The sequence below is a fragment of the Phoxinus phoxinus genome, assembly GCF_949152265.1.
Source record: "Phoxinus phoxinus genome assembly, chromosome: 15".
Classification (NCBI taxonomy): Eukaryota; Metazoa; Chordata; class Actinopteri; order Cypriniformes; family Leuciscidae; genus Phoxinus; species Phoxinus phoxinus.
This window is the reverse complement of record NC_136890.1, coordinates 5,301,402-5,317,056: the sequence shown is the minus strand read 5'-3', so window position 1 is coordinate 5,317,056 and position 15,655 is coordinate 5,301,402. Positions and strand designations below refer to the sequence as shown.

The window sequence follows — 15,655 nt, the reverse complement described above, 5'->3', positions numbered from 1 at the left end:
AGTATATATATCTTATGATTGGTTGATTGTCATGTCGTGCAGCAATTTCACTTTCAGTGTAGATAGACAAATGACACTTGAAAATTGGTGCAGCACATCTGGTTGCGTGGCGTCAGTGATTCACAGGAAGACTTATTACGTTACGTTTTGACTGAAGTCCTTCTGTAGCTCCGCCCCTTTTCAGCGCAGCGCTCGTTGTGTTCTGTCTTCCGGTTTGTATTTCCACAGCATGAAGGAAAGATCTTACCAATTTATGAATGAACCGCTCCTTTTAAAATCTTCCCGGTCTACTGACATTTGTTATGTATCCGCTTCAAACAATACAATGCTCATGATAACATTCGCTAACTCAAAAATAAGTTTACCAGCTAATTACTCTTCGACAGCGATGCCACAGAACTACCGCAAAAAAAGGAAGTTCAAAGACAAGATGGCTGGACGCTTGTTTCTCTGGCGCATATAATCTATAGTAGCTTACACACATCAATACAAAGTTCTGCCCTATAGCGGTGGAAGGGCAGGTGTATGATGCTGGATACACACACTGATACACAGTTCCCAAAGCAGACACACCAAATGCATTTCCATTTCCGCTATTAAATTGGCTCACTTAAGTCTGATAAGCTTTGGAAACTGTCTTGTCTTGGCTCTCAAAGATCAAACACTTCCTATAATTCATAAGGCCATCTGTACAGGAAGCCACATATGCAGCTGAAACCAACAGAACCTTTCAATAGGTACAGAGACCAATGGAAAAACATAATTACCGTAGTAATAAAGAGAACTAGTTCGAGTAGTGACTGGTACAAGTGCTGAATGTGACGAATGGTGTAATTTGACAAATGTGACTTAATGCAATTTGCTGTTTTTGTACCAAGATGTTTGCTGCCATCCGGACAGCCGTGCTCATCATACACCATATAACAAGAGAAGAAGAATTGGATCATGTCGGTAATGGGAGCAATTCTCAGTCTCTGTAATTGTGTGGATTGCATTTTTTATTTTTGAAAAGCAATATAATAATAATAATAGCATGTCATGTGCAGAAATGTAACAAGTAGGAATCTATTAGTGTGTGTATTTAGTCTTCAGTGTTATTGGCACTTTTCAATTCACCTCTTTTATGCGATCAATCATTCAGATATAAATGTTAAATTACAGAGCAATTACATAAAATATAAATTAGAGGGAAATGTCAATGTCTTGCTCTGTGGTATTTGTCATTTCATGTCGAGATGTTAATTACAAGTTATGCTGAATGGCAAGACCGATATTTTCAGGAAAATCAAAAATAGGTGTCCGCACAGTGTGCCGGTGTTTGTGTGTATGTTTTAGACGTGTATTTAAAGTTATGTGTATTGAAAGGATAGTTCACCCAAAAATCTCAACCTTTATATTACGTGTTTTTAACTACTATGTAATAACAGTACTTATAATGTACTTATTGTGTACATACATTGTACTTATATTTAAAAATACCAGCATGTAATTAGAGCAGTAATACATTTTCTGTATTGACATCTGTAATTTTACACTGTTGACCCTTGACCCCGGTAACCCACCCTTAAACCTAGACCACCAAACCTGTACTAACCTTACCCGTATCCCATGTTTTGCAACACATGAACACAATTAATACACTGTACCTTTTTATTTGCATGTAAGTACACAGTAGTTAAAGACATCTAATATAAAGTATGACCCTTTTTTCTTCAGTGGAGCACAAAAGCAGAAATGTATCACAATGTTCATGCTGCTACTTTCCATGAAATTAAATCATAAGGTGACCTAGGGCTGTCAAGCTCTAAAGAAACACCATAAAAATCCCCCATAAACGTCATGCATGATATAAAGGAAGGTTTGGATTGACTTGAGGGTGAGTAAATGATCCCATACTCCGCATTTCTGGGTGAACTATCACTTTAAAATGGATACACACCATGTGTTGTGGCTAAACCCATTACAGCGTCTGTGTGATTACCCAGTGAGCTCTTCTCCTGTGAGCTGAGGGACAGGGTCTGGTCTTCAGGCTGCTCAAACACAAGGAACTGGTAGCGGTGGAGCCCAGTGCCTTGAGGTGGAGTGGGGCGGGTGTATGCTAATGAGGAAAAACAAGTGCATCTGTTTTAGAGCTCCTGCTAGAATCTGTTTTCAAATGGTTTATGTTACAGCTCAGAACAGAAAACTAGACTTTAACGTTTTCTGAAGAACACGAGAGTGGTGCTTGTCCATGCAAAACTCACGCTAGAGTGGATTCTAGGGGACATCCAGCCTGAGGCCTTGTTCACACCCGGTATTAAGATATGTTTTGGTCGATCGGATCACAAGTAGACGAGGGAGACACATTCCCGTTACACCTGGTGTTTTAATCCGTCTCTTCTGTCCACTTTCAAACACTTCTGTCCTGATTTCTTCAAGGGGAGAGTCTATGGGCGGGTATGTATGTGTTCTCAGATCTTTCAATCTAATGAACAAAATAAGTTTGCGCAATTTACATATGAACGGCGTTTTCACATCTAGCTCCTAAACTCTGGAATAGCCTTTCTAAAATTGTCCGAGGCTCAGACTCGCTCTCCCAGTTTAAAACTAGATTAAAGACGACTCGACGCCTGTGAAGAGACGACCCAACGCCGGCGATATGTTATGCCCTAAATTTATACATGATTAACTAACTGTATTTTTCTATGTACATTTCTAAAATGCATTTTCTGTAAAGCTGCTTTGAAACAATATGTATTGTGAAAAGCGCTATACAAATAAATTTGAATTTAATTGAATTGAACGCGCCAGGAGATTATGAAAAAATATACAGAGCAGCCGCTTTCATTTCTGCCTAAGACCAGCTGAACGCTGTGAGTGTGTGTTAGAAATCAGGAATGGTGAGAGAACATTGTGCTTGGTATGTTTTTCATCTTCAAACCAAACTTGGGTCTTCAGACGTCAAAGTTTAAATCCCGTCTGACTAGTGCGCTTCCCATAATGTTAGTTTACTCATGAGGTCAGTAGACGGAGAGAAGACGGTCTTTTGTGGCTGTTTGAACACATTCGATCACATGAGCATTTACAGTAGGAAAGCAATGAGTTTTCAACTACCTCTGGAAGCGGTCAGAAGTGGACAAGCTCATGACGTTTTAGACCCTGTATTTAGGCTGGTCCACTTGTGATCCGATCGACCAAAACGCATCTTAATACCAGGTGTAAACAGGGCCTATAGGTTGTGCAGAAACACTGGAAAAGTAATGTAAAATGACTTTAGTGATCAGAATTTCTTTCTGCCCTTTTTTTTAATTTTTTTTTAAGAAATCAATACTTTTGTTCAGCAACCATGCAGCACAATGTTCTCTGATCATTCCTGATTTCTAACACACACTCACAGCGTTCGGCGTGATCTTACGGCTGCAGAGCAGTAATGAAAGCTTATGCTCTCTGTATGTTTTTCCATCGTCTCCATTCGCGTATTATGTAAATTGCATGAGCTTATTTTGTCCGTTAGATCGAAAGATCTGAGAACACATACATACCTGCCCATAGACTCTCCCCTTGAAGAAACCAGGACAGAAGTGTTTGAAAGTGGACAGAAGAGATTTATAACACCAGGTGTAAACGTGAATATATCTTAATACCAGGTGTGAACAAGGCCTTAGAAAAAACTAGCTATTGTTTTAACTATAAATAAACGTTTATTTAGTCAGTCTATCATTGTTAAATTATAGATTTTTGCTAAACCCGCCCCACACTGGTTTGTAAAAACTAAACCTCTGTGTGGTCACTGTAGATGTCAGTCAGAGGATCTCTTCCTTTCTGAGTGGGCGCTTCTTGGCCAGAATAAACTGCAATGTGGACTTGACATTTTGCCATTTATTCAAAGGTCTGGCTACTTAAGACTAAAAGGTCTCAAGTTTAATATTTAGGATTAGAGGCTAGTTTAACTCCAAATGTGCAATTGTAATAGTGATACATCAATACTCAGTAAAAAACAAACATGTTTTTGAGTTGTAGAAGACACTCACCGGATAGCTGGACGCCTCTGACATCTCCCGTCTTGAACGCTCCCCCCTGCAGAAAGACACATGAGAGAAAGAGGGTGCTTAAAGCACAAAGACACTGTTGTACATGCGCCATTGTCTCGTGTTCTATGCTTCTGAATTAAAACAATGCGAGCCTGGGGACGTGTTGCGATTTCCTCCTTCATTCATCACCCGAGGGCCACAAAACCACAGCTTAACTGCAGCTCAGAGCCTCCAGGACCCTGACCCAACCAGGCTTAGATGTGTCGATGTCGGCCCCGCACGGGATCTGCCATGTTTAATATCCTGAGACAAAGCCAATTCCCAGGCAAATTAAGTGAGTGATTGGATTTCAGAATGGCAAATTCCCATATTATTAATTGTATATTAAGTTTTCGTTGCCTAGGAACAGAGATTCACGATGAGCTTTCTATGAGTTGAGTTTTTTTTTCTCTCCCTCCCCCAAAGGGCTCTCCTGTATTTGCTGTTTTAAACCCATATCCTTAAGCAGATTTAATGCTGCACAGTTTCACTGTAAATAGCCCACTGGTAGATCTCTGTGCTGAGTTTAGAGTGCTTTGCTTCATACAGTTGCCCTGCGAGATAAAACACTTAAACAAGATGAAGAAGAATAGTGGGGGGAAAAAAAGAAAAAAAAGTTTGTGCTCAAAACCTATTTAGAATGGGAAGTCCCCGCTTATAAATGGCTTTCATGGTTTGTCACAGTGTCAGCACTCTGCTATTGTCAATCAAGCAGACCCTGCCATTGAAACTCACTACTCTCCATCGCCCCCTACAGGACCATAGAGGTACTGTCCGGATCACCTTTAGATGGGTTAAGGATCCAATAAATATGGTATAACACTAAACACATGGCAATTAATTTAGGAATATTGTTTTCTGCATTTGTAAAAAAACAAAAGAAAAGAAAAGCTAAATTGAAGTGCTTCAAGAGTCAAAAACGTGTAAAATATATTCATAAAATTCTACTGATTTATTCAAAACTCATTAAGATTTTGTCACCGTGAAAAGCATTCCATTTTATTTCTGTAATTTGACGTATTTACAAGTAAAAAATGTGAAGAAATGTAGGATGAACTAGGTTTTATCTATATCGGTAAATTAAAACTAAAAAATTTGGTCTTTTCATAAGTACAGTACACAGTAAAATGCACTGATGAATCATGCACAGTAAGACCAGATATGTATTAAGAAAGTGAACATGGTCCATTTTTATATGTTGATTTTAAATATAGGCTATCTTTTACAAGAGAAACCTGGACAAGAAACGCATCATAAAAGTACTTGCATAAATATATAAAATGACATCACATAATGATGTCCACAAATGAATCATTTTGAAGTTTAAGCATGACATTAACATTGTGACAAACATAAAAAAAAGTGGCAAACATGAAAACATAAAGATGATGGTCTAGTTAACTACATCTGCACATAAATATGAATTGTATGTCACCTTACACATGTTGCACAGTGAACTTCTGGAAATGAGACACGGTGCGAAGACAGTCAAAGACAATTAGTTTCAAGAAGCCGCTTTGCTTCATTTGCAACAATTACATTTAAAGTAAGAGACGGCTTTATTTAGACATTCCGAAGAGTTGCGTGTTCTAGAGCCCCGTCGTCATGGCAACAGGCCGTCAACAGTGCTGGGAGGGTGAAACGCTCTTTTTCGGTTTCCCACTTGGTCTGGTTGAGATATTCGCACTCGCCCCATTGCAGAAAACCAACGCTCCTTTGTGCTGGTGTATTTTGGGGAGAGTGATATTCACACTTTGCAACAAGCAAAGAAATATTCAACATCAGTGAACTGATGGGCATATTGCGCACAGATGGCAACATACTAGCGCGTAGAGCCATTTTAGGATGCCGATCATCATTAAAAACCTGTTGCATTTTAGAGCATTACAACCTAAGAGAGATCCCTGGGGATGTTTGAGACTGAAATTGGAGATTTTGTGCAGCCAGAATGTGTCTGACCCCCTTTAGCCTCTCGGCAGTGGAGTGGATGGATCTCTGGGAAAGAGTCACACCTATTTTTCATGACATTTACACCTGAGGACCAGCGTTCCTTGTGAGAGGCGATGTAGGCGTAACTGCAAATGCTTACAATTTGAGTGAATGTATTGGGGTTTATTGTTAGAGGAATTCAGATCAGCTCTACTGTCAAATTTCATCAACTGTTGACAGCTTAGATGGGCCCTTTTGTTCGGCAAAGTATGACAAACTTGGATGCTCCAAGGACTTGAGAGGGTGAATGTTCTGTCATGTCATTAAAAAACATGCATGAAACCTTTTCCTTAAGAGAAACAGAAAAGGAGAGAATTTGATGAATATCCTGGCGGCTCTTTCCATTTATTATAAGTCAAAGGGGGCACAGGCAATTAAGCTACATTAAAAAAAAACAGCATATAGGGTAATTATACATTTTATTTTTCCCAAATTTCGTTTTTGTTTTAATGGTTAAATAAAATAATTTGAAATCATCAAGCTTGTTCAATGTAACGTTTTCCCTGAATTTTAAAGGGCACCTATTATGCAAAATTCACTTTCACATGGTGTTTGAACATAAATGTGTTTTGGCAGTGTGTGTACACAACCACCCTATAATGATAAAAATCCATCCAGTGTTTAAAAAAAAAAAAAATCCCATTAAATCATAAGCACTGTCTCAGAACGAGCTGTTCTCAGAATCAATGCAATGTGACGTAGAATTGCACAAGCCCCGCCCACGACTGTTGATTGACACTGCAGTTTGAGCATAGACCCGCCCTGAGTGAGCTGAACACAGTCCGCCATTGTTTCGCCGCTGGAGAAGCTGTAGAATGTCTCCGAAAGCGATTGAGGTGTTTTATTTTTTGGATGTTAGAATAATAGCAGTCTTCATTTACTCTCGTATTTACTCGAGGATTGATCAGTACAACTGCTCTCGTGATCCAGCTTACAGTCTCCGGAGCGACAGGACTAACGTTACTGATCACGGCAGAAATGAAAGTGAGCGCGAGCACTTCATGACAGCTCGAGCTCCGTTTTACAGATATACAGTTTACCAGTTTATAAAGGCAGGCACCCACTGGAAAGGTGTGTATATATTTGTTTACTGTTAGTTGTAACGAGTGTTTTGTGTACTTTGCTGTGTAACGTTATGTTCCATGATAATGAAAGGGAGAGAGAGAGAGAGAGAGAGTTTATGGATATGACTTAATGTGCACTTCTTATACTGTGTTTATTCTTACAGTGATTTTCTGCAGTAAAACTAACGCTTCATCTTTTGTGTGATGAACTTAATTGAACTCATCAGTATATTTTGGTCATCATTCAGACGGGGTCTACTAGAGCAGGCTTGTATTAATAGTGGAGCAGATGACATATAAGTTATAAACGTAATTAAAATAAACATAACTGTTCTATCTCTATTCAGCATATATTCTCTAGCTCTGTGGGCATTATTGTCCGACTCGAACACCGTTACTGTGAGTTTGTGTTTTGATATTATCATCTTTCTGTGAGATGAGATTGTCCTGGCTCTGAGTGCAAGCTGGTTAGGCTCTCCGCCCCATGTGCGTGGAACCGCATCTCATTAACTTTTAAAGGAGACCCAGCGAGCAAAAAGTAGTCTAAAACACGTCTAAAAGACGTAATTGTTAGATATCCAGAAGACGTCCTCACAGGAGCCAGAATGAAAGTTTTTTATACGTCTTTTCTGGACATTGTATAGACGTAAATTAAAGACGTGCTACAGACGTAATTGTTAGACATCCAGAAGACGTCCTCACAGGAGCCAGAATGAAAGTTTTTTATACGTCTTTTCTGGACATTGTATAGACGTAAATTAAAGACGTGCTACAGACGTAATTGTTAGACATCCAGAAGACGTCCTCACAGGAGCCAGAATGAAAGTTTTTTATACGTCTTTTCTGGACATTATATAGACGTAAATTAAAGACGTGCTACAGACGTAATTGTTAGACATCCAGAAGACGTCCTCACAGGAGCCAGAATGAAAGTTTTTTATACGTCTTTTCTGGACATTGTATAGACGTAAATTAAAGATGTGCTACAGACGTAATTGTTAGACATCCAGAAGACGTCCTCACAGGAGCCAGAATGAAAGTTTTTTATACGTCTTTTCTGGACATTGTATAGACGTAAAGTAAAGACGTGCTACGGGGACACACTAAAACGGTGCGTTTTTCTCAGCCCCCAAAAAATGACAATTTAAACATGATAAAATAAAAATGATATGTGGGGTATTTTGAGCTAAAACTTCACATACACACTCTGGGGACGTCAGAGACTTATTTTACATCTTGTGAAAAGGGGCATAATAGGTGCCCTTTAACAAATTTGTAGGGCTATATGAAATCAGTTTTTTTTATTCAGTATTATTTTTCCCATTTTATTATTTTTGAATTCGATTTTAATGGTTTAATTAAATTTTAATAATAAAAATGCATGTCTAATCAATTAAATTCATAACGCTACGTTTATTTTTCTGTTTTTAACAATAATGCGGCCCTATGAAATGTTAAATTTTGTCGGAAATTCTCTGTTGTCTGTTTTAATTTTATTAGATTTTTTTATTTAATGTATTATTCAAAGTGTGGTGGCAATCAAATAAAGGCATTACACAAACAATGTAAGTAATCTTTTAAAATGTTATCAAATTAAAATTTAACAATTTTAAGAAACATTCATTTTTGGCAAACAAATTACAGCACAAAAGATGTTTACTAAAACATAATATAAAACAAAAATTAAATGGCAGAGAAATTGTTTGTTATTCCATAAAAAAATAAAGTTAGAAATAAATAATATAAAATAAATACAAAGTATGTTGTACTGTTCAAATGTAATCTGTCAATCTGTCACAATTTATTTAAGTTAAACACAACTCTTATTTTGACTGGTTGTTGTGTGTTTTGAGTTTCTGTGTGTATGATATGATGATAGATTTTCTCAAATGAAAGAGTGAAATGCTGGTGAGGTAACTCTCAGAGTGGCTCTGGAGAGGAAGTTCATGTGTTCATGTTCTCATACAGTGACTCAGCAGATGCTGGAAACACCACGGCAGTCACATGTGATTTAGTATGTAGTATGTATCAAATAGTATATAGTATGAATGCTTAAGTATGTAGTATGTATCAAATAAAAACTAGTATGTAGTAAGTATGCTTGAGTATGTAATATGTATCAAATAGTATGTAGTATGTATAAAAAAGGGGTCCACAACATTATTTGATATACTTGAGTATGTAGTATGTATCAAATAGTATGTACTATGAATGCTTGAATATGTAGTATGTATCAAATAGTATGTACTATGAATGCTTGAGTATGTAGTATGTATCAAATAGTATGTAATATGAATGCTTGAGTATGTAGTATGTATCAAATAGTATGTACTATGAATGCTTGAATATGTAGTATGTATCAAATAGTATGTATGCTTGATTCATTAGATGGAAACCAATGGCCAGGATATCCTTCAAAACTTTTCTTTTGTCTTCCAAAGTCATACAGGTTTGTAACATGCAGATGAGGGAAGTATGAATGTTTCCCTTTGATACATAGAGCAAGATTTGATTAATGGAATCACTTAAAAACTCATTTAACCAGGTTAAGAACAAGAGTGCGACTCCAATGGTAGTATGAGAACGTTTCAAATAAGATCCATTCATGCACAGAACAGTTGACACAGAGAACACGAGACAACACCCCAACACAAACATGAGCGTAACGCATTCTCAGAACAATAGTTATTCTGAATCAAAATAATAGCTTTGGGCAGCCATTCTCATCATGAATAAAGTCGATGACTTAACAAATCGGTAAACAGCAGATCTACTTCAGTCATTCCGCTCAGTAAGTGTTTTTTCAGTCACGTGTCCATCTTTGAGGGCTCTTAAAATTCTCCACAGTGGAGCAACACAAAAGAGCATCACCAGTTTGTGAACAAAAAGGGTTATACACACATATTCAACCAGCAGCAGCAGGGCACCGGGGCAGCCGTCTTACTCCCGTATGGTTAGGCAGATCCTCTGTTCTGCTTTCATTGTGGGCAGCATGTGGTTCACAGAAGAGGGGTTTTATTCAGACGGCGAGGGCAACAGTCAGTGGCATTAAATCCATGTTCTGAAAGTCAGATATTGCCACAGTTGGCCTCTATTCGTGCAGTTCAGTGGCAAACGTGTTCTTTCAATATTACTGGCTTCAGTTATACTTCCAGTTAAACAAAGGAAATATTTACTCTTCCTCAAAATGAGTTGATACCACATCTCGCAAAGCACTGAAATGATGTAAACAAGCGGATTGATTCTACATCTGATCAGATCTCTGCTTCATCTTTTCTTCACCCTCCATCTCACATCTAAAGTAAAAATGCCTTCACTGCCTTTTAAGGATACTGGGAATAAAAACTCTACTGTTGGTTTTACTGCAATATGAGAGTGAAAGCAGCTTTGTGCAGCTTATTGGCTAATTTTCAGGTTGTGATTGGCTCATTGATACACAAATCCCTGATGCACAATACATTTATTATATAATGATCCTTATATAATAAATAAATTAATACATTACTTATTAAGGTTACACTTTTTTAAGGTGTTCTTGTTGGTAACTCTTTACAATACGGGTCCACTAATATACATTAATTCATAATGAACTAGTGCACAAATAAACACGTGTTAATGAATGACTCATAAAGAATAAACCATTTATTAATGATAACTGCATCAGCAACTAATACAGACTCTATATGATTAATAGAATAAGTAATATATGAATTGCTATTAATTATTACTAAAGGCATTAATTATTACTAAAGGCAAAGCTTGAGTTAGCAAACACAAAAGCCATTCAACATTTTTGGCACTGAGATCTAGGAGGTCTTCAAATTCAAATTCACAAGATGGTGCTCTAAAACTCAAGGGGGTTTGGATATTCATTACGCTCCAGCCTCAGCAAGCTGGAGCCTCGAAATGGACATTTTTCTTGGATCTGTAACAAACTTCCAATAAAAGTAAACTTGCCCAGAATATTTCTTCATCCTTTATCAGGTGATGGATGTCATACACCATAAAAGGTGCCTCAACTATCCTATTGCACACCAAGTTCCTCAAAACATTTTCTCATGACAGGTTACTGAAGGAACAGTTCACAACCTTTAGAGTTCTTCCAGGAACTTATGGGCTCCATTAAGTGTTGTTCTCCAGTGAACTGTGTGCGTGAGTTTTTGTGAGAATGACTTTTGAGGTTGTAGCTACAGTCAATGCTGATTAGTTGTGAAAAGTGTATATTAACTTTTTAAGTCTTGAAATATACTAAGTGTTTCAGTGTTTCGTGGCTTGAGTTTCAGTAACTCAAAATCTGCTGGTGTTCTCAGTCTCAGACTCTCAGCCTGTTTCAGCTAAAAAAAAAATCACACCTGTTGAAACTAGCTAGCTAACCATTTCTGCACACATTTTACTATCCATATCTTGACAAATATAGCTTAATGAATGCTAGACTAATTGACTAATTACTTAATAATACAGGTGTTGGGATCCAGCAGACAGACAGCTGCACAGGAGCTGCAGCTGTTTAGGTGAACATTTGGCTTTGGATATAAGTGTCTGCTAATTGTATAAATGCTTTCCCTGATTTGTCTCCTTTAATGAACACACCTGAACTGAACTAAAACAATAAATTAGAAACCATAGAAAAAAACAGGGAGATAACTGAGGAGAAATGAACTAATTAACAGCCTAGGAGATTAACAAAGAAACTCAAACATGAACATGAACAGAGAAAAAGATAAATCCCCCTCCCAGAAGGAGCGTCCCTGCGCCATAATAAATCCACAGGGGTGGGAGGGTGGGCACCCTGGAGGCTGATGAGGGGCAACTTAGGAGAACAGGAGGCCTCCAGGCCGGCGCCGGCAGCTAAGAGAGCCAGGGAGGTGCAGACAAAATTCAGAGAGCCGCCAGGTCTCTAATGTATATTAATGGCCTCTGGAGTCTGGTCAGGTGCTGTAGCTATCACTAGACTCTGGTCAGGGGCTGTAGCCATCACTGGGCTCTGGTCAGGTGCTGTAGCTATCACTGGACTCTGGTCAGGGGCTGTAGCCATCATGGACTCTGGTCAGAGGCTGGGCCATCACTGGACTCTGCTCAGAGGCTGGGCCATCACTGGACTCTGCTCAGAGGCTGGGCCATCACTGGACTCTGGTCAGGGGCTGGAGCCATCACTGGACTCTGGTCAGGGGCTGGAGCCATCACTGGACTCTGGTCAGGGGCTGGAGCCATCACTGGACTCTGGTCAGGGGCTGGAGCCATCATGGACTCTGGTCAGAGGCTGGGCCATCACTGGACTCTGCTCAGAGGCTGGGCCATCACCATCACTGGACTCTGGTCAGGGGCTGGAGCCATCACTGGACTCTGGTCAGGGGCTGTAGCCATCATGGACTCTGGTCAGAGGCTGGGCCATCACCATCACTGGACTCTGGTCAGGGGCTGGAGCCATCACTGGACTCTGGTCAGGGGCTGGAGCCATCACTGGACTCTGGTCGGAGGCTGGGCCATCACTGGACTCTGGTCAGAGGCTGGGCCATCACTGGACTCAGGTCGGAGGCTGGGCCATCAATGGACTCTGGTCAGAGGCTGGGCCATCACTGGACTCTGGTCGGAGGCTGGAGCCATCACTGGACTCTGGTCGGAGGCTGGGCAATCACTGGACTCTGGTCGGAGGCTGGGCCATCACTGGACTCTGGTCGGAGGCTGGGCCCTCACTGGACTCTGGTCAGGGGCTGGGCCATCACTGGACTCTGGTCAGGGGCTGTAACCATCACTGGACTCTGATCAGGGGCTGGAGCCCTCACTGGACTCTGGTCAGGGGCTGGAGCCGTCACTGGACTCTGGTCAGGGGCTGGAGCCCTCACTGGACTCTGGTCAGGGGCTAGAGCCTTCACTAGACTCTGGTCAGGGGCTGGAGCCCTCACTGGACTCTGGTCAGGGGCTGTAGCCCTCACTGGACTGTGGTCAGGGGCTGGAGCCCTCGCTGGACTCTGGTCAGGGGCTGGAGCCCTCACTGGACTCTGGTCAGGGGCTGGAGCCCTCACTGGACTCTGGTCAGGGGCTGGAGCCCTCACTGGACTCTGGTCAGGGGCTGGAGCCCTCACTGGACTCTGGTCAGGGACTGGAGCCCTCACTGGACTCTGGTCAGGGGCTGTAGCCATCATGGACTCTGGTCAGAGGCTGGGCCATCACCATCACTGGACTCTGGTCAGGGACTGGAGCCATCACTGGACTCTGGTCAGGGGCTGGAGCCATCACTGGACTCTGGTCAGGGGCTGGAGCCATCACTGGACTCTGGTCAGGGGCTGGAGCCATCACTGGACTCTGGTCAGGGGCTGGAGCCATCACTGGACTCTGGTCAGGGGCTGGAGCCATCACTGGACTCTGGTCAGGGGCTGGAGCCATCACTGGACTCTGGTCAGGGGCTGGAGCCCTCACTGGACTCTGGTCAGGGGCTAGAGCCTTCACTAGACTCTGGTCAGGGGCTGGAGCCCTCACTGGACTCTGGTCAGGGGCTGTAGCCCTCACTGGACTGTGGTCAGGGGCTGGAGCCCTCGCTGGACTCTGGTCAGGGGCTGGAGCCCTCACTGGACTCTGGTCAGGGGCTGGAGCCCTCACTGGACTCTGGTCAGGGGCTGGAGCCCTCACTGGACTCTGGTCAGGGACTGGAGCCCTCACTGGACTCTGGTCAGGGACTGGAGCCATCATGGACTCTGGTCAGAGGCTGGGCCATCACCATCACTGGACTCTGGTCAGGGACTGGAGCCATCACTGGACTCTGGTCAGGGGCTGGAGCCATCACTGGACCCTGGTCAGGGGCTGGAGCCATCACTGGACTCTGGTCAGGGGCTGGAGCCATCACTGGACTCTGGTCAGGGGCTGGAGCCATCACTGGACTCTGGTCAGGGGCTGGAGCCATCACTGGACTCTGGTCAGGGGCTAGAGCCTTCACTAGACTCTGGTCAGGGGCTGGAGCCCTCACTGGACTCTGGTCAGGGGCTGTAGCCCTCACTGGACTGTGGTCAGGGGCTGGAGCCCTCGCTGGACTCTGGTCAGGGGCTGGAGCCCTCACTGGACTCTGGTCAGGGGCTGGAGCCCTCACTGGACTCTGGTCAGGGGCTGGAGCCCTCACTGGACTCTGGTCAGGGGCTGGAGCCCTCACTGGACTCTGGTCAGGGGCTGGAGCCCTCACTGGACTCTGGTCAGGGGCTAGAGCCTTCACTAGACTCTGGTCAGGGGCTGGAGCCCTCACTGGACTCTGGTCAGGGGCTGTAGCCCTCACTGGACTGTGGTCAGGGGCTGGAGCCCTCGCTGGACTCTGGTCAGGGGCTGGAGCCCTCACTGGACTCTGGTCAGGGGCTGGAGCCCTCACTGGACTCTGGTCAGGGGCTGGAGCCCTCACTGGACTCTGGTCAGGGGCTGGAGCCCTCACTGGACTCTGGTCAGGGACTGGAGCCCTCACTGGACTCTGGTCAGGGGCTGTAGCCATCATGGACTCTGGTCAGAGGCTGGGCCATCACCATCACTGGACTCTGGTCAGGGACTGGAGCCATCACTGGACTCTGGTCAGGGGCTGGAGCCATCACTGGACTCTGGTCAGGGGCTGGAGCCATCACTGGACTCTGGTCAGGGGCTGGAGCCATCACTGGACTCTGGTCAGGGGCTGGAGCCATCACTGGACTCTGGTCAGGGGCTGGAGCCATCACTGGACTCTGGTCAGGGGCTGGAGCCATCACTGGACTCTGGTCAGAGGCTGGGCCATCACTGGACTCAGGTCGGAGGCTGGGCCATCACTGGACTCTGGTCGGAGGCTGGGCCATCACTGGACTCTGGTCGGAGGCTGGAGCCATCACTGGACTCTGGTCGGAGGCTGGGCCATCACTGGACTATGGTCGGAGGCTGGGCCATCACTGGACTCTGGTCGGAGGCTGGGCCATCACTGGACTCTGGTCAGGGGCTGTAACCATCACTGGACTCTGGTCAGGGGCTGGAGCCCTCACTGGACTCTGGTCAGGGGCTGGAGCCCTCACTGGACTCTGGTCAGGGGCTGGAGCCCTCACTGGACTCTGGTCAGGGGCTGGAGCCCTCACTGGACTCACACTGGACATAAAAGCAGAAATATAACTGGCAAGGACCACCTATTCGATCCCACTAGGGCAGACAGGATAGGCAGGCTCTGGAATTTCTCTCACTGGAACGGACTGAGGAATTTCTCTCACTGGAACTAACTCTGGAATTTCTCTCACTGGAACTAACTCTGGAATTTCTCTCACTGGAACTAACTCTGGAATTTTCTCTCTGGAACGGACTCGGGAATTTCATACTCAGGAACAAACTCCGGAACATTACTAACTGGAACGGGTTTAGGAATGTTACTGACTGGAACGGGCTTAGGAATGTTACTAACTGGAACGGGCTCAGGAACGTTACTCACTGGAACGGACTCTAGGACAGGCATGAGGGATGATGGTGGTTCAGTGAAGACCGCTGTTCACAGGAGGACTTGAGTGGACTGTGGCTGAGTGGTGAGGGTGTCTTCATCCACCTCACCAACAGTAAGGGAAGAACCACTCA

At 43.4% G+C, this 15,655-nt stretch overlaps 1 protein-coding gene across 2 annotated transcripts in view; it reads right to left on the bottom strand.

The window, feature by feature from the left end:
• The window catches only part of pebp4 (phosphatidylethanolamine binding protein 4), a 135,030-nt gene that overhangs the window by 16,042 nt on the left and 103,333 nt on the right, over positions 1 to 15,655 (bottom strand). For both annotated transcript variants that reach the window (XM_079638116.1, XM_079638117.1), the window contains exons 5-6: positions 4,011 to 4,056; positions 1,982 to 2,098 (exon numbers count right to left, since the gene is read on the bottom strand). In XM_079638116.1, the coding sequence (XP_079494242.1) occupies positions 1,982 to 2,098; positions 4,011 to 4,056 (163 nt within the window). The remainder of the gene's footprint in view (positions 1 to 1,981; positions 2,099 to 4,010; positions 4,057 to 15,655) is intronic.